Source organism: Micropterus dolomieu, linkage group LG23, assembly GCF_021292245.1.
Source record: "Micropterus dolomieu isolate WLL.071019.BEF.003 ecotype Adirondacks linkage group LG23, ASM2129224v1, whole genome shotgun sequence".
NCBI lineage: Eukaryota > Metazoa > Chordata > Actinopteri > Centrarchiformes > Centrarchidae > Micropterus > Micropterus dolomieu.
This window is the reverse complement of record NC_060172.1, coordinates 6,189,909-6,216,620: the sequence shown is the minus strand read 5'-3', so window position 1 is coordinate 6,216,620 and position 26,712 is coordinate 6,189,909. Positions and strand designations below refer to the sequence as shown.

At 40.4% G+C, this 26,712-nt stretch overlaps 2 protein-coding genes across 2 annotated transcripts; both read right to left on the bottom strand.

The window, feature by feature from the left end:
• Positions 1–5,708: 5,708 nt before the first annotated feature.
• On the bottom strand, positions 5,709–9,036 carry LOC123962941 (cornifelin homolog B-like). Its single transcript, XM_046039450.1, has 3 exons — positions 8,931–9,036; positions 7,149–7,306; positions 5,709–6,371 (listed from the first exon to the last, which is right to left on the bottom strand). The coding sequence occupies exons 1-3, from the start codon at positions 9,034–9,036 to the stop codon at positions 6,249–6,251; spliced, it is 387 nt and encodes a 128-aa protein (XP_045895406.1). The 3' UTR covers positions 5,709–6,248.
• Positions 9,037–10,967: 1,931 nt separating this feature from the next.
• On the bottom strand, positions 10,968–17,067 carry LOC123962940 (cornifelin homolog B-like). The gene is made up of 4 exons (XM_046039448.1): positions 17,009–17,067; positions 15,769–15,882; positions 13,618–13,775; positions 10,968–11,234 (listed from the first exon to the last, which is right to left on the bottom strand). The coding sequence occupies exons 2-4, from the start codon at positions 15,872–15,874 to the stop codon at positions 11,112–11,114; spliced, it is 387 nt and encodes a 128-aa protein (XP_045895404.1). The 5' UTR covers positions 15,875–15,882; positions 17,009–17,067; the 3' UTR covers positions 10,968–11,111.
• Between the last annotated feature and the right edge of the window lie 9,645 nt (positions 17,068–26,712).

The window sequence follows — 26,712 nt, the reverse complement described above, 5'->3', positions numbered from 1 at the left end:
CAGTGTGGATGGGTGATCATGATGTAGAGTGTTGTGGTGTCCAAATAAAGCAAACATGTAACAAAAACCTAAAGGTGTAGCCGCTGGCGGGGAGGATAAGAGAGTCGTGATCTCGGAGATGGAGCTTTTATCTCCTGTGGAGCACTGGGACCAGGGCTACATCCGAAAAGTCAAAACAATCTCCTTTCCTTGACCTCGATGGAAAACGTCATGAGGTCAAGGAAAGATGTGAAGGAGAATCCATAAGGGCTTAGGAAAACTGTGGCGAGAGAGAGAGAGAGACAGAGAGAGAGAGAGCGACGGGGCGAGAGGAGATGCTGAGAGAATATATGTGCTTTTAGAGAATTCGAACAGCTCTTATAATGGCTGCCACGGAAATACTTTCGGTTCGCAGCCCAGATGTTCCCGATCCAGAAGGGACCACTGCAATCAGCTCTTCACACAGAAAACCACATCATCACTGCAGTAATGACAAACACACACAGTCAAGCCACACAGGGGCGTCACAAATTTCACAACTATGTCTTTAACGTCATGTGACTCCGGTATACACCTGTCGCTCGACTGGTCTGTACTTGTGTAGCGCCTTTCCGACTACCCAAAGCGCTTTTACACAACTTCACATTCACATATTCACACACTGAGCCAAAGTGCTCAGAACAGAAACCAACACTCACACGCCAATGGAACAGCCATCGGTAACAACAATTTGGGGTTCAGTATCTTGCCAAAGGACACATGCAGACTGGGGGAAGATCGAACCGCCAATCTTTCGATTAACGGGCATCCCACTGTTTCTCTAGAGCCACAGCCGCCCTTGTACTTACCAGTACAAGTATATGTCGTTTTGGGAGTCACTGACAATCGAGCAGTGCTTGAAGTGGGCCGGTATGCAGTACCGACATTTATTCTTTAGCGTACCGGGACATTTTCTTGCGTACCGGGACTTCTCCCAAGCTGCCGGTCCTCTCCTCTGCCCTCTCCATAACAGGATCTCTGGGCGCTACGTGACTTTCACCTGTTCCCGTTCTCGCCTGCCTGCTAAAGTCTGTTGGCGGAGAGAGACGAGAAGCTCGGTGTCTTTCAAGCAGCCGTGTGCTGAATGTAGCTCATCAGTGTCAGTTTTGGTGAACTGACCAATCACAGCTTGGATGGGGCGGGACATTAAAAATTATACAGACAGGTGTCCTTCACACTGGGGACGCTGGGGACACTGGGGACGGGAATCAGAATATCTTTTTGAAAGCTTTGGATAAAAATATTCTGAAAAACAGCAACTAGAAATGTTAAATAAAAAATGAATCAATGCCCAATAAGAAAACATGCAATGCAATTGAAATAAAAAAGAAACAAAAGTAACTTAAGCTAAAACAAGAAGCTGCTGATTACTGCAATATATTCCATTATATTTTTATATTTTGAATATATTCACCTGCCACCTTAATTTTGTTTCCCTTCATATAAATAAAGGCATTTCCACCATAAATTGGTGCAGAAAGTGTCTCTAGAATGCAGGAAATTAAGTGTTTAATGCTCAAAGTCTTCTGGGGGAGGACCTGAGACCCTCCCATTGATTTATTTCAGCATCGAATATTTATTGAAAATACTGTAAAATATCTTCTTGTCTTGTTCTCATGACCGAAGTGTGTCGTCACACCCCTAATCTGAGCCCTACCACTTTACAAACACAAAGTCACGCCCCAATCAGCAAACTTTTGAAACGTTGAACTCGTTCTGCATCAATGTTTGTGATTATGACAAGTTAGTTTTAACTAGACTAACTATGATGTGGAGCATTTGTCTTTCACAATAATTTAAAGGCAGGCAGATTATCCAAATAAAGTGTGACCTGTAAATATATTACACATTTTACTTTGTATTTAATGTTATAATATTGACTAGTTTTACCTTGAGGTTGAGGATTGTGTGGAGGGAGAGGGGGGTGGGGGGTTACTGGCACCTATTTTCCTATTTTTTCCCACTTCAAACACTGGGTATGAGGACATGTTGCCAACAATTGAGACTGAATTAGTATTAGTGCAAAACTTTTTTAAATTAGTAAGTGAAATGTTTTGACTTGAAATCATCGTTTTCGCTTATTAAGTCCAAATCAAGTCTAGCTCATAACTTGGCTTTACTTTAGCATTTTCATCATGACTAGAATTTCAAACACTTTTTGTTATTCTTTTCCTGGCGATAATGAGCTGAGCTGAGTCTGGTAGTTCCTATAATGGCCACAAAAGGGTGGACACAATAACAGAAACACATTATAATGTTGTCACTCTAATTTAACATCCCTGAAACAGTTAACTTATCTTTCTGTCATTGTCTTTAAACTTGTTCCTCAGTGCTTGTCGGTGACTTCTGAATATTTTTCTAAGTAGATAATTAATAACTAAAAGCTATGTATTGTGGTAGAAAAAACAGGACTTCCCCAGAAAGAAAGGCTCAATTGAAACAAAACAAAGTATTTACTCATTATTTATTTCATTGTATGCTTAACATTTTCACATTTAGTTTAGTTTCTTTAGTTAAAACTAGCAATTAATTTGAATTGAACACCTATTTTGTTTAGAATTAGTACAAGATTAAATTTTTTCCCCAGGTAACCCTGTTACCACTAAATCATAATCCAAAAGAAGTTGTTGAGTGTCACGTAGCAGCATGCGTCAGCTTCAATAGAGGTCTGAATGTGGCTCACAGAGGTAGAAAGAGGGCAGAAATTCACTCTTCCTGCTGGTGGAGCATCAGACTGAAACATGCTGTGATGTGGAGAGGAGAAAAGCTTTGTTTATTGTATTGAAATACATTACTCTATGTGGCGTTTTTGTTATTTTGTCCTCCACCTGTGTGGGTGGTTACAGGGCCAATAAGATTAGACATCGTGGGATGCCACAGGTAATCGCTCTGATCCACTGTGACCCCACGTGAACCTCAGTGTTATCATTGTGAAGTGTGTGGCTCCCTCTAGCTGGTGTGTTGGGTTGTGCATTGATTTTTAAAGTCAAATAAAGTGCAGTATGCCCTTTATGTAACAAATATTTGTTGGTTCATTTATATATTTTTAACCCTCTTTTTCTGATTTCCTATTTCTACTTTTATATGATTGAATGGGGCTATTTAAAATGTGTATGTGCTAACCTACTTCCTGCTTAGAGATATATTCACGGGCAAGCCTTAACAAACAAATAAACAAAATATTTTTTACTTTTAGTTTACTGCAAGTAAAAGGAAAGTGTGCAGTTCCCTCTTAACCTTCTTCTAATGTAGCAGCCATTCAGACACACACAACTCTAATGTTTGGACACACCTTCACATTCAACGGTGTTATTTTCTACATTTTACATCAATACTGAAGACATAAAAACTTTGAAAAACATAAAAACATGGAATTACTGTATGTAGTGTTGTGAGAATGAGATAAATGTGAAGAAAAAGACACTGGAAGCAACTGTTTCTGGTTGTTGGTGGGCCTTCATAGATACCGTTTGACTGCCTGACACATATACAAGCCATTTAGTAAATTATTCGCCTGTAATTTAATTCTGATGGCCTGTGCTTTAAGACTGATAATTGTTGACTGCTTAGCTCAGATCGCAGAAGTACAAAGTTAAAGTAAGAAAGATCTTTTGCTTGATGTTCTGTTTTCTATTTTAATGTCTCTCTGCAGTCTGTTGTGCCCTGACCTCTGCTCGCCCTCCAGAGACCTACGGTTGAACATGATCGTATTTCATATTAGACGTTGATGTCCAGTAAAGAGGAAGTGAAAGTCCGCTCTTGCTGACAGCTCGACCCCTTAGATTAATAAAAAAGGTTTCCCTGACGACAGATGTGTGTAGGAGGCGTGAAAGGTGTGAAAACAAGAAGAGGGTCGAGAGTTTTCATCTTTTAAATCTATATTATTTGTTTATAATATTCATTAATACATTTTAAACCTTGTTTTTTGAGATAACATATTTTATATGTATAATAATACTAAATAATTGTTTTGATCAGCAAAGAAGGCGCTGTTTGCTAATGTGATATCAACAGTTGTGAAGAGACAAGCATCTTCATTTTGTGACTATAGGAGCAGGGGGGGCCTTTCTCTCCTTTAAAGTCAGAAAGAGATGAGGAGAACAGAATGAGTGATGACATGAATTGATTTGGAGTGATGCATTTAAAACTGATTTTTTTGATTTGTGCATGCATTTAAGATTATGTAAGAGAAGGGATGTTAATTTATTTTGTTGAAGAAACGTTGCGTACCATATTTGTGTTTTTTGGATTATACTAACATGAGTTATAGAGACCTGCATGATACGTTGATACGTTTTTTTTTTTACTTTATTTGGAGAATTGTTTGTGAACTGAGGCAAAGGGGTGTTGCAACTACTGGACAGAAGGAACTTCTACCCATAAAAGGAAAGGTTTTGTAAAAACCAATCATTGTGACGGTCAAGTTCTGATTTTGAGATAAGGGTGGGGTCCTCCTTGTCTATTTCTTTATTAAGTTGCTGACCCTAGAGCTCTGTGCAAACCTTTGGGGGCTTATTGAAATTAAATAAGTTTCTCTTTGGGTGGACGCCTTAAGAAAACTAGAAAGAGTTTATTGTCTCATTTTTTGTCTTTGTTTTCTTCCCCCTCTTCTGGACTGGTAAGTTAGTATTTATTTACTTTACTTACATCCACACGGCCTAAATTAGCACACCTCATTACAGATAACCAGCAAACTGGCTCTTTAAGGAGCTCATTTCAGGTTATGTGTTCAGTGCCCTATGGAATGTAAAGCGAGAGAAGGATGAGGGGTTGACTAGGGAACTTTTGAATCTGGAGTAAGAAATTCAATACAGACGGTCAGGACAGTACCTAGTGTTGGAACTAGCTTGTCACCTTTGTGGTATCTGAATTCATAATGCGCAAAGAGCACCCGGAGATGGTGACAACAAACCCGGAGATGGTGGCAACAAATAGATGTCAGAGGTCGCACGCCTGATACATTGGTAGATGTTTCACAGTGGGAATCGAACCCAGACCAAAGGCATGCATCTTTGGTTTCCAGTTGTGCCGTTCAAACTCTTTTGAAGAAGCACAAACAAAGGGGCAACGCTGAGGACTGTAGACGAAGTGGTTAGACAAGGAAACTTACAGATTCAGACTCAGCAGGGATGATATTATATGAGAAAGTTGATCTACAGGAGAAACATATCCGAAAGCAACACAGAATGACTAAGAGCTGCACAGACTTAATTTCTGTTGAGTTATAGATTTCTAATTGTCACCTGTCACCAATGTTGTGTTTCCCTTTGCATAAATAAAAACATTTCCAACTAAAAATTGATGCAGGAAAGACAGAAAATGGTGCAGAAAAGCGTTTAATGCTCAAAATTTTCTGGGGGGGGGGGTGGATCCAGATTTCAGGATTCATGATAGAGACGCTATTGTCATTGTATACAAAATACAACAAAATGCAGTTTAGTGCAAAACATTGAACTTAGCAGCTTTGAAATATCATAAAAGCAATAAGCAATGAGGATTTCTATAAACCAGTGTTAAAAAACATCACATCTTGATATATATATTTATATATGCTATGTACAATCCTGAGTCAAATTGCTTGTATGTGTACACATACCTGGCAAATATAAGCTAAATATTTATATATATATATAAATAAATCCTGGAGAAGGACGCACCCATGTGACATTACAGTAACTTTTGTTCAACAGAGGAGAAATGGAGGAGTGTGACGGTCACTTTTTATTTGGTAACATCTTGGCTTCTTCACTGGTTGTAGACATAAGTGTGGTTCTGATACAGGAACAAAAGATGCGAGTGCAAAGATTTTGCAAGTGCAAGTAAGCCCCCCCGTCTTTCAATCCTATTAGTCATTGGACGGATAAATCTACATGTAACCAGGACCAGATATTCTTTTTTTGTTAAAGTAAGAGTTTTAGGGTGAAAAATAAAAAAGGTAAATAAAGGGATCATAATAATAATTAAAAAAAAAAATTGTTTTCATTAATTTTGAAGAAGCTTTTATGATGATGTGTATTAGGTCAACCATGTTAGCTAACCTTAATAAATGTGTAATACAGTCACACATGGCTACAGACACTTTCAGTCAGTGACGCAAGCTTTTTTAAACACTAGTCTTTCTCCGGCTTTATCCTACAGTATAGTTATAACATGCTGGAGACAGCTGAAGCAGGTTGAGCACTTTTGGAATATGTTACAGCCCTGGTGGTGATGAGGAGCGAGGAGAGAGCTTATATGTTCTTGGCGTTGACTAGAACAACTTGGATGTTTCTTCTCTTCATCTCTCTGGACATCTGACACCAGCTGCAGGCTTTACAGAAGGTCGCATACACGCAGTCCATGCACATGGTGTCCTGCAGACAAAATACAGCGACGTCAGGTCCATGGCTGGACTGGGACAAAACATTGGCCGGGCCGAGGTTATCCACCACCACAATCAGTCGTACATCCCTCATCAATACACCATCCTTGCAGTCCTCTTCATTATTTGTACCTCCTGTAATATTCCTCCAAACCACCATAAAGCTGAGTAGTAGTGCCGTGGATGAGTGTACTCATTCACTCATTTACTGAATCCCTGGTGATCAGAGATGGCCACGGAGTACACAACTCATACTCAAGTACAAGTCAGCTTACAAGTTTTTTCAAAGAAAAATATACTGGGAATGAACATATAGCTGTTTATACAATGAATTCATGGCATGCATTTAGCCAAGTATTCATTCATTTTAGTAACACGCTACAGGTGTTGTGTAATAGACCAGATTATACAGTCTAATTTTATTAATGGAACCCTTTCCCTAATAATCTTAATTATTTTATTATTATTTATAAAGTTTTATGAATAAATAATTGAAGTTATCTGCCTCATAGGTGTGATGACCCACCAGGCATTTGCCCGGTATGCCAGATTACCAGTCCTGGTCAGGTCAACGATCTGATCGACAGACTGGACGTTACACAGCTGTCTGGTCACTGTGAATATGCTAAGACCGTCCTCAGTCTGACCAAGATTTGGGTTTTTGGGAGGCGGTGCTCAGACGTTCCCGGAGGACATAGAAATCTGGACAAATGGAGGTCCACACGTATTATTTAACCACAATTATTACAGCAAAGAATTGTGGTCTTACTCTGATGCCGTAGCGCTGCCGCATGGAGACCCTCATGGCCATGGTGACAGGCGGAATAATGCCGCCGAAGATTTCCAGCAGGGGGAGACAGAGACACTGGCCGTATTTCTTGGAAGTTTTGCAGGCAAAGCAGCAAGAGCACCAGAAAGCAAAACAACCTTAATCAGGAAAAACACAGAAAAGCAACAGCTAGACAACACAGACACACCTACAAACACTCACAAAGAAACACAATGATTTAAGATACAAATGAAGATTAGATAAAATTCTTTATCTGTCCTTTGTCTAAAACTACACTGCTCAAAAAAATAAAGGGAACACTTAACACAATGTAACTCCAAGTCAGTCACACTCCTGTGAAATCAAACTGTCCACTTAGAAAGCAACACCCTCAATAAAGGAGTGGTTCTGCAGGTGGTGACCACAGACCACTTCTCAGTTCCTATGCTTCCTGGCTGATGTTTTGGTTACTTTTGAATGCTGGCGGTGCTTTCACTCTAGTGGTAGCATGAGACGGAGTCTACAACCCACACAAGTGGCTCAGGTAGTGCAGCTCATCCAGGATGGCACATCAATGCGAGCTGTGGCAAGAAGGTTTGCTGTGTCTATCAGCGTAGTGTCCAGAGCGGTTAAACGGTCAGAAACAGACTCCATGAGGGGGGTATGAGGCCCGACGTCCACAGGTGGGGGTTGTGCTTACAGCCCAACACCGTGCAGGACGTTTGCCATTCGCCACTGGCGCCCTGTGCTCTTCACAGATGAAAGCAGGTTCACACTGAGCACATGTGACAGACGTGACAGAGTCTGGAGACGCCGTGGAGAACGTTCTGCTGCCTGCAACATCCTCCAGCGTGACCGGTTTGGCGGTGGGTCAGTAATGGTGTGGGGTGGCATTTCTTTGGGGGACCGCACAGCCCTCCATGTGCTCGCCAGAGGTAGCCTGACTGCCATTAGGTACCGAGATGAGATCCTCAGACCCCTTGTGAGACCATATAGTGGTGCGGTTGGCCCTGGGTTCCTCCTAATGCAAGACAATGCTAGACCTCATGTGGCTGGAGTGTGTCAGCAGTTCCTGCAAGAGGAAGGCATTGATGCTATGGACTGGCTCGCCCGTTCCCCAGACCTGAATCCAACTGAGCACATCTGGGACATCATGTCTCGCTCCATCCACCAACACCACGTTGCCCCACAGACTGTCCAGGAGTTGGCGGATGCTTTAGTCCAGGTCTGGGAGGAGATCCCTCAGGAGACCATCCGCCACCTCATCAAGAGCATGCCCAGGCGTTGTAGGGAGGTCATACAGGCCTCATTTTGACTTGTTTTAAGGACATTACATCACAGTTGGATCGGCCTGTAGTGTGGTTTTCCACTTTGATTTTGAGTGTGACTCCAAATCCAGACCTCCATGGGTTGATAAATTTGATTTCCATTAATAATTTTTGTGTGATTTTGTTGTCAGCACATTCAACTATGTAAAGAAAGGAGTATTTAATGAAATTATTTCATTCATTCAAATCTAGGATGTGTTACTTTAGTGTTCCCTTTATTTTTTTGAGCAGTGTATCTCACTCACATCAGATTTGTTGATTGATTTGATTTGAGTCTGTATCCTTAGGCATATTTAATTTTGTTCAAAATATTACTTTGGTTTTCAAATCAATAAAGATAAAACGTCGTATAGTAATCCCTGTGTGTTTAACTTGCACGTTTGCTCTTAAAAAGTATTTACATAAACATGTGCTATAAGATTAACAAAAGCTGGTGTGAGTTTTAGACACTTACACTCGGGCACGTCGTCACAGCAGTCACAAATCCCAGATCCCCACTGATCAGACTCCCGGGAGACCATCACAGGCTGAGGCTGCCTGATGACCATCTTGGAAGACATGATGGCTTCTAAAGAAGAAACCAGAATGTGGAGTTCAGGTTGCACTTTTGATACAAGGTACAAGGTTGTTTATTTGTCATTATATATATATACAACACAAGGTTGTATAATGAAAAGAAAATTTGTAGTCCCTTCATGCTACAAACACAGAACCCAACACACAATCAAATGTGTATGGCAACACTTAAAATAAAAAACAAAAGCCCTTTATCCCTCTCCTCTGAGCGATCACCACGCCCGCCGTGGTGCCATGTCTGGTAGATCGTGATCTGATCTAGATTGTGATCTGCTGCTTTTTACTACAAAAACCCTGTCTTCCTTTTCTAATGGCTGTATTTCCTTCAAAGGTAACACATGTTTCAGCAATAAAGCTTAAAAAAAAAACAGGTAAAACACAAAACGGTTGCAAAATTTGAAGGAGCTACCGGTTGCTGCTTCTACAAGTGCTGCCCAGTTATGATAACATAATAATGTGACGTGTGTAAGTTATAAGCATACACAAAGTGCCAACAACAAGTTCCTGGAAGTTGGTGATGCGCCAACGTTGGTTTCTTTGAACAGAAAAACAGCTTGCAACAAGAAAATCATTGTCCAAAAAAGCAACTTAAGCTGAAACAACAAGCTGCTGCTTACTGCATTATATTCCATTATATTTCTATATTTTGAATTGTCACCTGCCATCTTAATTTTGTTTCCCTTCGTGTAAATAAAGACATTTCCACCATAAATTGGTGCAGAAATTAAGTGCTTAATGCTCCAAGTCTTCTGGGTGAGGACCCTTGACCCCCCACTGATATATTTCAGCATCAAATATTTACTCAAAATACTGTTCAAATATCTTCTCATCTTGTTCTTGTGCCATAGGTACTTAAACAGCACACATACAATGAATACAAATAAGTAAATTAAATTCTTAAAATATTTTATTGTTTGCAAAGTCCTTCACAATCATTACGCGAGAAAAATTTGATGACACAAATACTAAATATAGACAGGTGAAGAATAATATAAGCAAATATTCGCATAGACCACTATATCTGTATTATAATAGTTAATGTCTCACCTGTGTGTCTCTGTGAAGAGGAAGCTCTGAGTTGTACGTCCCGTCACAGCTGATCTCTGCACTTAGAAGTGTTGATTTCTCAGACAGAACACCTGAGAGACCAAACCAGACAAACCAGTCTGTCTGCCTTTAGATCACCCTGCGATTATTTATTATTTATCAACCAGCTGACAAAACGAGGGTGGAGCAATGATTGATCATTGCCAAACCCATGTCCCCACGCAAATGAGTGAACAGTAAATGAAATTGTTTTCATGAAACACAAAGTTTTGGATGTGACAGAGAAATCCTCTCTCTCTCAACCCAACCAGTCTAGGCAGCTGGCCGCCCCCTCTGAGTCCAGGTTCTGCTCGCTATTGATGTTAAAAGGAGTGTTTCCGTGCCACTGCGGCTTAAGTCCTTGCTCATAGTGGGATTTTTTGGGTCATACCTTGCACATGCTGTATGAATATAGGCTATAAATAAATAACAGCATACCATATTAATTTAATTAGTTTTATTGAAAATCAATAATGAATGAAAATCAACTTGTTATGCGGATAAATATGCATATATACATTGTACGAAAAGCAAAAATAAAACTGTCAATTGCTGCATTCTGTATTTGTAGTGATTGTTTAAGTTGATTTATTTTAACTACAGTTGTATTGTATTTATAATTGTACCATCAAATATTAATAATACTACCAATAATCAAAACAATACAGATTTACACAACAATTCCAGCAGGTTGTCTGATAATAAACTCGTGTTTTGTGTGTGATTCAGAACCAAATATTAAACAAAGAAATTGTACTCATCAAGAACAGCTGCTAACCTTAATAAATGTGTAATACAGGCACACAGTTATGGCTAGAGACACTTTCAGTCAGTGATACAAGCACTTTTTTATTCACTTGTTTTTCTTAAAGAGGTTTGGTCTACATTTTAATTATGACATGTTAGTAACAGCTGAATCAGGTTGAGTATTATTGGGATATGTCAAAAGCCCTGGTGGTGGTGATGAGCGAGCTCATGTGTTTTTGGCGCTGACTAAAACGATGGGGATGTTTCTTCTCTTCATCTCTCTGGACATCTGACACCAGCTGCAGGCCGTACAGAAGGTCGCATACACGCAGTCCATGCACATGGTGTCCTGCAGACAAAAGACAGTGACGTCAGGTCAACAATCTGAATGCTTGAAAGGCTGGACCTCACATTTTCTTTCAATAATTAATTCATGCATTTGGTATACATATTTTCTTCCTCCATTTAGGATTCGTACAACATACACTGTAAATAGTGGGCTGAATTATGTAATGTCAACAAAAACATTAATTTCAGGATGAATCTTTTTTTTGGGAAATCATTGACAGCTGATGACATCCTGATGGGTGTTATCTTCTGTACATAAAACTATAGCTACAAATCTACCAGATGGTGATGGAGAAGGTGAGGATGGACTCAGTGATGGCGGTGTAGAAGTGCACCATCATTGTCTTTGGCAGGCTGAACTTCTTCAGCTGCCGCAGTAAGTACATCCTCTGCTGGGTCTTCTTGGTGAGGGAGGTGATGTTCAGTTCCTACTTGAGGTCCTGGGAGATGATGGTGCCCAGGAAGCGGAAGGAGTCCACAGTGGTGACGGGGGAGTCACACAGGATGATGGGGGAGGGTGGGGCTCTTTCTGAAGTCTGCGACCACCTCCACTGTCTTCAGAGCGTTGAGCTCCAGACTGTTCTGGCTGCACCAGGTCACCAGATGGTCGATCTCCCACCTGTAGGCGGACTCATGGAGCTGGTCAACTCTGAGGAGGGGGGAGAAAGAAGTGGTGGACTGAGGCTGAAGCTGAACGGAGGAATCACGGGGGATGGTGTCCGATTGACTCTCAAAGCGGCAGTAGAATTGGTTCAGCTCATTTGCCAGGCGAGAGTCATTGATGGAGTGGGGGGCTTTCTGTCTGAATCCCCTCCAGAGAGAAGTGGCATCATTTGCAGAGAACTGGTCCTTTAGTCTCTCTGAGTACAGTCGTTTAGCTTCTTGCACCTCCCTGCTAAACCTGTACTTTAACGCCCTGTCTCCACTCCTAAATGCCTCCTCCTTTTCCAACCTCCGCTCTCTGAGCTTAGCTGTGAACCAGGGTTTGTCATTGTTATAACTCACCCTGGTGCGTGTTGGAATGCAGCTGTCCTCACAGAAGCTGATGTAGGACGTCACAGCCTCTGTAAACTCATCCAGAGTGTTGGTAGCCTTCTTTAAAACATCCCAGTCAGAGCAGTCCAAACATGCCTGGAGTTCCTCAACAGCTTCACTGGTCTATTTCTTTGATGTCCTCACTACAGGTTTACAGAGTTTTAATTTCTGTCTGTAAGCAGGAATCAAGTGGACCATGACATGATCAGAGTGTCCCAGTGGAGCGCGTGTGACGGCGTGATAGGCACTGCTAACTGTGGTGTAACAGTGATCCAAAGTGTTCCCCTCTCTGGTTGGACACTTTATAAACTGTCTGTATTTGTGGAGTTCTTGGCTGAGATTCCCCCAGTTAAAGTCACCGAAAACAATAACAAGAGAGTCCGGGTTTGTCTGCTCCACACACAGTATCGGTATCAGTATCGGTCACATAGTCGGACAGCATGCTCTGTGCATCCTGAACGTTGGCGTGCGGCGAGATGTAAACACCGACCAGAGTGAAAGAAGAAAACTCACGGTTGAAGTAAAACGGTTTACAGTTAATAAGAAATTCCAGATTAGTGCTGCTGATCCCGGCTCTTTTCTGGTTAGCTCACGGGAGACTCCCGTTTTTCATTGTTCTCTCACGGGTCACGTTTCTCCCGAATTATGACAAGTGTTCACAACTTTCTGTTCTTTTCATTACGGTTTCTGGCGCTGGAAAACGCAACTGCCCCATGCACGTAACTCAGGAGAGAGCTTGCGATCCGGTGGATTTCAGGGAATTTGTGTGCAGACGATAGCAAGGTAGAGGAGGAAGAGAGCCACGCTTTTGTGGAGCTGTTTCGTTCACCGTGGCTCCGTCTGGCGGCGAGTGTGCAGACTGAGGTCGCATTTATAAAGATCCGATCTGTATCGGATTTGGTCCACATATGGAAGTGGCTCAAATCCGAACTGAAAAAGATCAGAATCCATGTGACTTGGCCTGTTCACACTGTCATAAAAAGATCAGATCTGAGTCACATATGAGCAAAAAAATCGGATTTGGGTCCCTTTGGCCTGCAGTCTGAACGCAGGCTTAGAGATTTTTTCTTAAAGGTTTTATAATATTTCTACAAAACATAATTTCATTAGCTTGTATCTTTTTGACTATTAATTGTAGCCATAAAAAAATATTTTGTTGTAAATAAATAATACATCTATACTATAAATGATTTATTTTAAATTTGTCAATTGTCTGACTTGTCCTCCATAAAATTAAACATATAGTAAATATAGGTCAAAAGATTACAGAATCAGACTTTAAGGCAAAAAGGGATCAAACCGTTCTGCCAACTGACAACAATAACAACAGCAAAGAATGGTGGCCTTACTTTGATGCCATAGCGCTGCCGCATGGAGACCCTCATGGACATGGTGATGGGCGAGATGATGCCACCAAAGATTTCCAGCAAGGGGAGACAGAGACACTCGCCATATTTCTTGGAAATTTTACAGGCGAAGCAGGGACAGCACCAGAAACCAAAACAACCTTAACCAGGAAGAAAATACACAGACCAGAAACAGATAAACAACAAAGATACTCAAAAAAGCAACAGGTCATAAAAACCTAAACAACCATATAGGTCGTTTTAACCATGTCTCCCAACACAAAGCACATGAGCATTTCCCAAATTAGTCGGCTAGCTGGCTACACACATTGGCTAGCTAATGCTACAAAGCTAACAAGCAAGCTAACGCTAACATAGCATACTTAGCTAATGCTAATAGGCAACAAGTAAGTTACACAACCTACGTAACTTCATTAATAAAACCTAAATCAGTCTTGTTTCACACAGGAACCAAAAGCCGGTCTCCTGGATGAAAGCCCACAAAATTACTATCCGTCCACCCAAGCCACTGCCTCGATGATGGGACTTTCTGGCTATTGTGATCAGGGCTCTCAAGTCTCTCGTACACCTTGTATTTCTCACGCTGAGAAGTAAGTTAAGAGATAACGCCCACAAAGTTGTCCCGCTATACACAATTAATGGACAATCATTTTTCTGCCAAGTTCATAGCTTTCTCTGTACTAAACGCCAGAGCCGTTAAGACGATCAGAAATTAAAATGTGTTGTTTCCGGGTAAATTCTGTGATCCCGCTGCAAGCACGTTCGTTAGGTAACATGGATGCACGTGTGCACACGGAGTGAGTGGAAGTTGGAAGTGCAAGAACCGATGGATGCGGTAACTGTAGGTGCCGAATCTTTTTTTTTTTCTTGGACAAAATCACTTCCCTGTGATCAAAGATAGTGAGAGCAGCTGATGTTGTGAAGTATCCTGTAGCCAAATTCATGCTAAATGATGAGTGATGCAGACAAAAACTCTCCAACATCTTACAACCAGAAGCTTTGGCTTTTTCGCCACCTGGTGAACAAAGTTACTTAGGCTATTCAGATCCTTTTTTTTCTTTTAATAAAAGTGCTATTAGGACTACCTCGCTACCTCGATGTAAAAATACTCAAGTACTGCATTGAAAAAGAAAAATGTCCCATGTGACTGTTATACTATTAGACTATATATCATATCATTAGATTATTATTCCTCATGCATTAATGTAGTTGGTTGTGGTTGAACTGTTTTTTATCAGACTGCTATTAATAATGATTTTTAGTATTAATCAGCTGATTATTTTCTCCATTAATCGATTGTAAAAAATTCTGAAAATAGTGAGAGAGCCCTGCATGACACCTTGCATGCTTGCTTTGTCAGTCCAAACCTCAAAATCAATAACAATACATTAAAATAATAAAAAGTTAAAGCAGCAAATCTTCAGGTTTGTAAAGCTGGAACCGTGAAATGTTTTTACATGAAAAATGACCAATGCTAAATCAGATGCCAATTCAGTGTCTGTCAATTAGCCTAACTGATGTAGTTCTACTAGCTGGACTTGTATAAGCTGTTAAGTAATTAAAATTATAGAAAAACATCATATTTAAAGCTTATTTTTTAAAGTAACTGAAGGGCAAGTTCTGCTATACTACTACTAGGCCTATGTGTACAATATACATTCAGCACTGCTGTTCATTGGGCTCGTTTGGTGCCAAATCTCTTTTTATTTTTGATAGGCTACATTTGTATTTTTGACATATAAGTATCAATAGTCTTTTATCAGATTTACCTATTTTTAGCATTTCTATTTGTTCGGGTCAATTATAAACTATAGGTCATATTTAACTGTTGGCTGGGGCCGAGGGGCCGCTGCTGCAAATATTTGAGTGGCTCCTCCTCTAACACGCGTTACTGTGATTGTGATGATATGTGACCATAGTATGTAACCCCTCTTTCTCATGTGCAACCTTTGTACGGCTACTAGAGGTCACAGCCACAATAGATGTAAACTAAATTTGTAAATTTGCTCATTTGCTCTTAAAAAGTAACTAGATAAATATGTGATGTCAGATTTTTAAAAACACTAGATTTTAAAAACATATTTATCAGTTTACGATCCAGCGTTTGCACTGGTTTCAATACAAGACACTTACACTCGGGCACGTCGTCACAGCAGTCACAAATCCCAGATCCCCACTCTTCAGACTCCCGGGAGACCATTACAGGCTGAGGCTGCCTGATGACCATTGTGGAAGACATGATGGCTTCTAAAGAAGAAACCAGGATGTGGAGTTCAGGTTACACTTTTAACGTCACGTGTGTAAGTTACAAGCATAGACAGCGCCAACAACAAATTCCTTGAGGTTGGCAATGTCTCTCCTACAACATGAATCAAAACTATTAGAAAATATGCACTCTACTTCAGTAAGAAAACCTTTGTAGCATTACACAGTTTGAAAGAACTTGTTCTGTAATATGTTGTAGGCTTAGAAGGGGATTTGATGCTTGCTCATTCTTTATGAAATGAGGAGGATACCGCTCTTGTGGTGCTCTGATGACGGTTTGTTTGAAATGCATTAGCACAAACTGAGGACATAATGTTGGGAATTGGTGTGACTAGAGCAGGACCTTCACAATTCACAGGGCTGCAGCGTATGAGGCCAAGTGTAAAGCACTTATGATAAAATAACTATATAAATATAAATGCAGCTATTTATTTATTTTTATTATCTTTTGATATGCACCTCATTAATATTTTAGATTTTAGATTCACACTCTTTCCTACTTTGTACCGCAACTACTGCACGACAAATTTCTATCTTATCATCGCATGATAAGATTAAGACTTTCTTCCTAGGAAGAGTGACAGAATCAGTTGTTTGAACATATGTTCAATAGTTACATATGTTAACAATCAAGTGACAAAGACCTCTAGCGGCCGTAGGATTTAGGATTAAGATTCCCTAACTTTAACCAAGAAGTTAATAATGTATCTATGTCAAACATTAATTAATTAATGGAATATACATAATTTTGTAATCGACTTTCAAAATGGAAATTATACATTCTCAGCCAATGCGTAATGACAAACACATAAATGTTGTAAAAATATGTATCTAAGAAATGTTTTTTATAAGGTTGAGAAAGGTCTTCGGTAGATAAACAGCACACATTAGACTGAACTATGAGGATACAAATAAGTAAATACAATTCTAAGAATTTATTAAGGTACTTTAAGGTTTAAAAAGTCCTTCACAAAAAAAGCATAAAGTCATTACAAGAGATAAATTTGATGGCGCAAATACTAGGACAGGTTAAAGTATGTGTTCAGAACACTATTTCTGTATTATAATTGTGGTCTGATCCTAAAGAACAACAAAGTTAATGTCTCACCTGTGTGTCTCTGTGATGAGGAAGCTCTGAGTTGTGTGTCTTGTCACGGCTGATCTCTGCACTGAGAGGCTGTCATTTCTTACTTCAGAAATACCTGCAGACAGCAGAACACCTGAGAGATCAAACCGGACAAACCAGTCTGTCTGCCTTTAGATCACTATATTTTTTGCTAACCAGCAGACAAAATGAGGGTGGAGCCATCATTTGACCATTGCCAAACTCATGTCCTACGTCATAGGCAAATGAGTGAAGATTGGATTAAATTGTTTTTGTCTTGCCGACCTAATCGTGTTCCAGTCACAATGTGCTTGCATTTACAACTGACACTCAGGATATCCAGATGCAGATCACACATAAATGGCGTTTCACTGCTTCTAAGTGACCCATCCTCTCTTCCTATATAGTTGATGAACATTAGTAGAAAATGGCGGCGCTAGAAATACACCCTTTCTCTTTGATTCTGATGAACTGACATGGATTTTCTATATGATCATTTTTATGATGAAGGAGCAGAGAGACGAAGGAGGTTTCTCTCACTTCTAACTCTGAAAATCTGTCACAATCTTTGGGCAGAGATACAAGTGGTTGAAATGGCACAAACTGAGAACACTCTGGAAGGATTAAATTTCCCAACAGGACTGAAAACACCTCAGGATCCACCAGAAGGAGCTGGAGAATGTGGCTAAGGAGACTGATGAACTGTCCTAGTTATATAAAAGAAAATACAGTAGTAGGTTTTACATAACAGCAGTGTTACAGCTGATGGTCTGAGTTTGACTTTTTTTTCTGAAGAAGATTTTTCTGCGCCTTCCAAAATGACGCCTTTTAAAACAACTCATACAACTTGTTTTCTGCATGGCCAGTTCAGTTGATTAAGTTTATACGTTGTCATTATTTGTAAGGCCACAAAAGGTCTTACAACCAATGCTGTAATTATTCTGGTAGGTTCTTAAACTCAGAACTTCTTGGTGAACTTTAATCCATAGAACACTTGGAATTAATCACTTTTAAAAGTAAAAGAAAACTTAAATCTGTAACCAAGGCCTACGAAATACAGATCAGCTACATTTCTCTTTTACTGTGTACAGGAAGTGAAAATGGACGGGAGTCGGCTGGAAAATCTGGTCGCAGAACAAACAAGTCATCCTGTTGCCTCACAAAGTATTTGAATAATGTGGATGTGACGCAACATGTGGTTCTGGGACCAAAAGGTTGTCCTTTTGTTTGTCCTCCTCTACAAAATCTGGGTAGGCATTGTGAGAGACTAAACCTCCCCCCCATCCTTTAACAATTACTGTTAAGAAGCCTTTTAATGAGGCACAACATCACCTGCGAGCAACAAACCACAGTAGAGGCTGTGGATGTAGGAGAGCAAGGCCCAGAAAACATGTGATGGACAGAAGATACTGTCTGTGGTCAGCTGAACAAAGCAACACAAAGATGACAATGATAAAGAGCATAGGAGTTAAACAAAATTTAGACAGATACAAATGTATTTGTTGGTGCTTAGTTACCTCGTTGAGCTAGAGGTCAAGTCTCAAGTATCTCATGGTTATAATGAATGTTGTATCACCTGCTGCGTTCAATCCAGGCTGCTTATAAAACTGCAGAGCAATAAGGAATTCTCTAACTGTAACCTGTTTTTCCCTTACAGAGCACAACCATGTGATGTGCAATGCAATTAACGACAGCTTATTAACTGCTGTAAGTCAACACGTCCCCAGACTCTTAAACCAAAGTCTCATTAATGAAATCAGAATGGAATCAAAATCAGGTTTATTGCCAGGTACATTTTCACATACAAGGAATTTGCCTTGGCGAAGTTCACAACATCAGCATTACGCACAGTTGTTGTTGTACAGTGTGGGGTCAGGAGTGTGTATGAGTGTGTGTGTTTGGGGAGGGGAGCATGAGAGTCAGTGACAGTGGGGACCTGGTCCTTATTGAGGAAGCCCACTGCCATCGGAAAGAAACTTTTGGCGAGAGGTTTCAGTCCTGATGGACCGCAGCCTCCTGCCAGAGGGGAGAGTCTGAAACAGTTTGTGTCCAGGATGGGAGGGGTCAGCTGCAATCTTTCCTGCATGCCTGCTTCAGGGTGGATGTGGAGACAGAGTCCGGCCCCACTGCTTTGCTGTGGCCGATCAGTGGTGTGACGGGGGATGGTGTCAGGTCTGTCCCATTGTCTTTCAAAGCGACAGTAAAACTGGTTCAACTCGTTGTCAAGGGGTGAGTCGTTCATGGAGTGGGGGGCTTTAGGTTTGTAGCTGGTGATCAGTCTGAAGCCTCTCCAGACAGAAGCAGAGTCATTTCTTGAGAACTGGTGTTGTAGTCTCTGTGCGTACAGCTGTTTAGCATCTCGCACCGCCTTGCTAAAACTGTACTTTGACTCCTTAAACCTGGCCCGGTCTCCACTCCTAAACGCCTCTTCCTTTTCTTACCTCAGCTGTCTGAGCCACCAAGTCACCAAGAACAATAACTAAGGAGTCTGGGAATGTCCGCTCTATCATTTACATTTATCTGACGCTTTTATCCAAAGCAACTTACTATTGCTATACATGTCAGAGCTCGCACGCCTCTGGAGCAACTAGGGTTTAAGTGTCTTACAGTATCTGGTCAGCCAGATCATTTCCATTCAGCTCCTGAAATTGCCTCAGCCTCCCCTGAAACTCTTTGGAGGCCCCCTATAGGGAGGCCCGCCTCACACTTTGAAAACCCCTGGTTTACAGTGTATCAGTAAATATTCCAGGTCATGAGAACAGTGCTGCTGAATCACTGTCACATCATTACACCAGCAGCTGTCAATGTATAAACAGACACCTCCGCCTTTTGTTTTCCCAGAGAGTTCCGTGTCGCGGTCCGCTCTGTAGACCTGGAAGCCAGCCAGCTGCAGCGTGGAGTCCGGTATTGCTTCACACAGCCACGTCTCCGTGAAGCACAGAACAGAAGATGAATAAAAGTCTGTTTTTCCCCACCAGTAGCCGAAGTCCATCCAGTTTATTGCACAGTGAGCGCACATTGGAGAGAAATATTCCCGTTAGCGGCGTGCGGTGTCCTCTTTGGCGTAATCGCACCAGCGTACCGGACCTTCACCCACTCCTCCGGCATGAACAGCAGAAAGTGAAGCCTTGACCAGAATGTCCAATAATTCCACTGTTGACATTAGAAAAGTCAGAATTAAATCCCCTGATGTTTATGAGCTCTTCTCTGGTGAAAGGGCTCCGGGTATCACAAAGTTAACAAATGTAAACAAACAGAGCGCACCAAAATAAAATTTTGGGCAGAAACTACCTTTCAGTCAATAAGCAGAGGCTGCAATCACTTTCTGGCAAGTGAAATACTGCATGTTATGGGTTGTATTGGACATTTAATGTATTTTAACAGGTAAAAATGACTGGATTGGTTGGAACACAGCAAGTGAAATAATGCCATAAGTCATAAGGATGTTTTTATTTTATATATAACTCAGCAGTACATCATGTTATTAGGCTATAGTCAAATATAATAAATAAAATATTAGACATACGCCTACCAAAGACATATTCCTTCGGCAACAACAGGCTTCTATTATTGTCTATAATCACGTAAATATCGGGCCAGATTATGCTATAAACTGCAAACACAATTGTGATTATTCCATTAAAAGAAACGGTTTCACAAAGACATACCTTTGCTATCACCGCAGACATAAAGTGATGTTTATTTGCATGTTATGTCTGTTTGATTCGGATGCAACTGTAGTCGGAAAGAGACAGGGTGATACAGCTTTAACATATGCAAGCGCTCCCACGGACGGCAATCAGTCTTCAGCAGGAAGCCTGTGTTTGTCGTCCTCTCTGATGTGTGGCCGCGTGCAGAAGGTAGCTGTGTTATGTAGGTAGGTTATGGGTAACATAGGGAGGGGAATAACAGCAAGCTCGTCAGACGTTTCCTAAAAATACACATTGTTCGCATGCCCTTCAGGTGACAAGAATGAATTTGAATGAAACAAAATTTAAAGACAGCAGGGGGCTATGGCAGGGTATTTAATCAATAACGAATCACAAAAGTAATCATGTTACCCCAGATTCTGAACCTAACTTGCCTGATGAGCTGAACAACGTTATTGCAAGTTTGACAGCAAACCCAAGCTTGCAAGCACTGGCCTCTTGCACAACAGAGTGTACCACCATGTTTTACGTAAGTCCGCTGTGATGCCATATACCTATACCTACATATACCTGTGCATTAGAAACCTACGAGACTATAGACCTGTTGCTTTGACATCTGTTATCATGACAATCCTTGAATGCCTGGCATGTTACCATCTCTCCAGTGTTGTTCTATGGTCTTATCAGTTTGCATACAGAGCAAACCAGTCTGTTGATAGTGCTGTTTCATTGTGCCTGCAGTCAGGGAAGGGTTCGGTTTGTCGATAACAGCTTTCAAGACTATTATCCCATCCACGCTGTATGACAAACTCCGTTATATGGGAGTTGAACAGTCCCCCGTGTCAATGGATCTTTGACTTTTTGTTGGAGAGGACCAAGCAGCAACCACAGGGGGATTTAAAATTAAGCCACTGCGGACGTGCCAAAAGCAGCAGTTCCTTGAATTTGGCCACTTGAGGCCGGCTCCAAAAAGTGAATCAATCCCCATAGATCCCCATGTTAAAATGCCCAACTTTATGGCAGAAATCACAAAACACAAACACATTCATAAAAAACAGTTTTGGTCTATTTAACTAATTCCCCCCTTCATGACAACTGTGTGGTGTGAACTTTTACATAACTTACCCATTTAAATCATATTATTAATTTTTCTGACCACCCGCAGACAACAGCGCTGGTATTTTTTGTATATATAAAGCTATGCTAGGTAAACTCCCAGCTTACCTCTGAACCCTTCTCTGTCTCAATTCTGCTAGTTTACCAGCTACGCTCCTCTAAGTGGTTGCTTTATAATGTACCCCAGGTTTTGCCAGATCTGGGGAAAACTGCATTTTCATACTATGCACCCTGGGCATGGAATAATTTGCAAAAAGAACTTAAATTAGAAACGTATATCTCAATTGTTAAATTTAAGAGCGTCATAAAGAATGTGATGAAGGAGACATTACAAAGGTTATTTTTCTTGGGAAGCCATTGTGTTTGAATAGAAGTATTTTTGTTAGTGTTTTTCTGTGAATTTTGTCATGTTGTATATGCAGCATTTTAATTAAAGTTGTGTTTATGAATGGCTGCTACCTTGGCTAGGTCTCTCTTGTAAAAGAGATTTTCAATCTCAGTGAGACTTCCTGGTAAAATAAAGATACATTCCTGGGAGTGACAATCTGCTCTGCCTTGAATGATCGGGGGAAAAAACACACCAGAGGCGCTTCTCTTTACGACAACTGTAAAAATGCAGTATATCCAGAGATGGTATGGTGGAATTTCATAGAGCAGCGGTGGTGAGCATCCCCACCTACGCAGTAACTGTGTAGTTTGGTGTACTCCATCAATTATTTGGATTGGACATCCAATCTAAAAGGACCTCGCTCACTCGACTAACAACCCTTTTCATTTGCTTCCCTTTCACAAAAGACTAAGAAGCATGAAGACCTGTTAAAAAATTGTGAAATATAGGGCAGATGTTTTTAAAGCACCACTTTATCTAGTGGGTGGTTTGATATATGTTGGTTTTTACATTACACATTGTTTTATGCTTTCATGATTACTGTATGGGTTGGTACTGTTTTATAATTTTTTAAATATATTATGTGCTTTATGAGTGAGTGTTTTTACTATTCTTCTTTCCTTACCAGCTGTGATCTAAAGCCTGTAACGATTGTTGCCTCAATACTGAGTACAAAGAAAGTGTACAATGAAACTCGCTTCGACAGACACTACTCTGCCCTACCCTGCGTTCCTGTTCTGCCAACAAAGATAGCTAAATGCCACAGAGATTACCAGCTTTACCTCATCACAAATGACACATTCACAGTTGCTGACTTGAGCATTACCTGGAAATACCTGAATCTCAGGTTCAGGTGGAACACTGAAGCTTGCAATAGCAGATTCACTATCAGAGTTTCAGTCACGATATTCAGACCTGTCCTCGTCACTAGATGATCTCTACTTACTGTAATCTCTGCTCATCGTTGGCTTCAGGACAAATTACTTCTGGGTTATTTTACAGTACAGAATGCTTTATTTCCCTACTTTTAATTTGATTAGGTTTGTAGTCAGTAAATAAAATCTGTTCTTTCCCAAACCCTTTTCTTTTTAACAGATATCCCAGCATGTTGAGCAGTGACATTAAACATTTTCTACCGTTCTCATAACTTTCCTCTGGTACATGCTAACCCCTCGCTTTGACCGGGTGTTGACAGACTCGTCTCTACACTCTGAAAGCATACCTTTGTTCATAGTGTGTATAGTAGTGTTGTCTATTCTGTAGTTTGTGTCTGATTCAAATTCCTCGTATGTGTACACATACCTGGATTCTGATTCTGAGCTCTGAATGAGGTTACACTTCATGTTATATCTTAATGTGATCTGGATGTCACTTTTGTATCATTTCCCCCACATTTAAACCTTCAGGGCAGGTTTATTCTAAATATTTCTTATTGTCAATAAATACCAAAAATAAGACAAAACCAATATGTCTCTCAATGCTCTCTGACTTCTTTGTGGCACCCATTTATTCATAAATTTACCAACAGCTGCTCCTTAAACAGGAGTAAACAGTGTATTTGTTGGTGACTATTTTAAGCTGCAGACTAATACACTTTTGTCTTCTAGTGAGTATTTCAAGCAGCAGGATGGTGAATGTGGGATTGATTCAAAATAAACTTAAATCATCAATTCAATGTAAAGGAGGTCAACTTTTATTTAAATTTAATAATCATTAAATAAACAATTGAGAGGAAAGAAATTATTATATTTTGGGCTCAATTCAATATTTTTAGATTTACTCATTTCAAGGAATTTCTTAAATAGTTGAAATAGTCGAGACAATAACAGCCTCACGCTCTTGACTTGTATCTTCATACTTGCAGCAAACATACTAACAGAATTCAATGCAGTGGATATAAAATGTTAAAATGTTACATAGGTCACTACGGCTCTGTCCTGTTGCAACAGGCAGATAATTTGCAAATAACTTGCATGACGTCCAAAGTACATATTGAACCACACATACAGGCCACGACTTCTTGAACACGTTGCATGGCCTGGTTATTCAAAATGACGTCACAGAAACACAGATCTAAATTAAAACCCCGGTGTTGATGCTCCTGCTTTGTGCACAGCAGATCAACCTGCTGAACTCAAGAGGTGAAGACCCGGGCAGGAAATGTCTGATCAGAGCAAACAGACAGCTGAGCAGCAGCCCTTTAGACTGAGGTTAGAGTCTATCAACATATCTGTTCAACAATCTGTCAACATAATCCAGAACCTTTGTACTGAATCCCTAAAAGTATTTCTCAGAGGTGTCTGAGTTCAGCAAGAAGCCAAATGAGTGTGTGAGTGAAAAAACAGGAAGATTCTAAGATTAATTTTAACAAAATGATGCATGAAGCAGCTACTACAACTCTGTCTCCTTAAAACTCTGCTCATACCCTATTGCTCTGCAACAAGTAAATTATGTTTTTAAAGAGACATAATAAAAGCTATTTGAAGCACGAGGCACGGTGTATTTATGTTTTCATTATGTTGGCTTAAAACTGCATTTTATTTATTTTTTTTGGCCATTTAGGGGCAGTGTGACATGCTGTAAACACAACACATCTCATTAACTTAATGTTAGCAAACAGCTAGCATGGAGTAGAAAGGTAGAAACATCGCCGTCCTTGTAGCTTTGTTTCCACCAACTCATAAGAAAAAATATCTGGCTCTTTAGTTGCTAAATGCTACACCGTTTGGTGGCTATAGTTTTTCTGAATGGGTTTATCACTGCTGCATCTGGAAAAGACGTTCTGAGGCTGTAGGGGAAGTTTTAAAAGTGCTGTGGATGAAAGCATCACAGCTACTACTCACATGTGAACAGGTAAGGCCAATTTATACTTCTGCGTCGACAGCGTGGGCTACCAGCTGTTGTGAGCATTTATACTATTGCATTGGCGTCTGTGTCGCTCTGCAGTTACAACGCCACTGTGTTGAGTTTCTTCTTCTTCTTTGTTGGTGTAGGCTACTACAAACAGTGGCGACTCAATCTGAGCGGATTATTTTGGAGTCGGAGCTGATCGATGTTGAATAGCAGTTACTTTTAGTGAAATTACTAAAACGCAGAAACTAGACGATATGTACGACCGTTGAACCGGTGGAGGCAGAAGAGGATGGAAACGCGGTGCTACCAAGCTGACCGATCACAGTTCTTGCGGTCTGTGTCGCCGCAATGTGCAGTTACATTTTTGGGGAGGCTACAGCGTAGGGTACGCGGCTAAACGTATGGAGTAGATTCGACGCAGAAGTATAAATTGACCTTTATATCTCAAGGAAAAGCGTTGGCCTTGAGTTGGGATTGTTTCATTTCAGATTTGCTTCTATTATGTTGGTGTTTTAATTTAAATTGTATTAGTTTGGACAGGGCAGGACGAGGCAATAAAGGTACACTCCATGACTCCATATTTCATGGTGTTCATTTTATTTTGTCCCTCATTAATATGTATTTACGTTAACCATAAAGTAACAACCAACTTGTACCATCTTACTTTTACAAATGCAGAGTTGTGTGGAATACATTTTCCCTTTTTTATTAAATGTCGTTGCCATTTTCTACATAAATGTAGGCTATATTTTCTCAACTGTACTTTGTACCAGTAAGGCTCAGTTAAATGTTAAATGTGGGCTAACTAGAGAGAGACAGAGAGAGAGAGAGAGCAAAGAGCGAGGGGGTCACATAGAGAGAGCAGTGGTGAAGCAGTCGGTCCTGAGAGGATCTCACACTGAAGTCTGGTACAGCTACGTGACTATTTCTTGTGTCTATTTATGCGTGCTAGATGTAAATATACAGGAACTGGAGCGGTTTGCATTATTAATACATGGCTTTGATAAATGTTTGTATGATGTATGCATGTATCTGTCTAGATAAGACAAAGATGAAGACTCTGATGCTGTGTGAGCCCTTGGCTTCTGCAGCCATTATTACCTATATTAAGTTATATTATTTTATCGGGTGAGTTTGTTTGTTTTAATCCGCTGCCTATGGTTTTATTTTGGGAGTTGATGAGAGAGGCGAGACTTGACAAACTGCTTTAGAAACAATCGGCTGAAAGCTGCTAAAAGCTAAACAGAGCTGATGCATGAAATTAAGCCTTTATCATCTTGTTAGTATTTCTCTTTAAAGATTCAGTGTGTAATATTTAGAAGGATCTATTGATAGAAATGCAATGTAATATCCATAACTATGTTTTCAGTGGTGTATAAAGACCATACATAATGAACTGTTATGTTTTTACCTTCGAATGAGACATTTCTATATACATACACCGCGTGTACTGTTTCTACAGTTGCCCAAATGGACAAACTGCTCTACAGAGCGTGTTTCGTCACTACGTTGAATACGTAGAAAGAGAACAAGTAACGTTAGTATTCGTAGTAGTAGTTTTTTTCCTCGTTTTCTCGTTTGGAAAGGAAGGGCGAGCGATGACTGATGGTGCATGCATGTGGTGTCGAAATAATCAGAATTCTTTTCCTCCTATAATTGCAAAACCAGGACTAAAGTGTACATGCTGTACAAATGATATT

Coding starts and splice junctions, on each gene's coding strand:
- LOC123962941 (XM_046039450.1), bottom strand. CDS start 9,036: ATGTCTTCCAAGATGGTCATCAGGCAGCCTCAGCCTGTGATGGTCTCC. Junction 7,307..8,930: donor CTGTGACGACGTGCCCGAGT/GTAAGTGTCTAA, acceptor TTCCTGATTAAG/GTTGTTTTGCTTTCTGGTGC. Junction 6,372..7,148: donor GGCAGCGCTACGGCATCAGA/GTAAGACCACAA, acceptor TTTTGTCTGCAG/GACACCATGTGCATGGACTG.
- LOC123962940 (XM_046039448.1), bottom strand. CDS start 15,874: ATGTCTTCCACAATGGTCATCAGGCAGCCTCAGCCTGTAATGGTCTCC. Junction 13,776..15,768: donor CTGTGACGACGTGCCCGAGT/GTAAGTGTCTTG, acceptor TTCCTGGTTAAG/GTTGTTTTGGTTTCTGGTGC. Junction 11,235..13,617: donor GGCAGCGCTATGGCATCAAA/GTAAGGCCACCA, acceptor TTTTGTCTGCAG/GACACCATGTGCATGGACTG.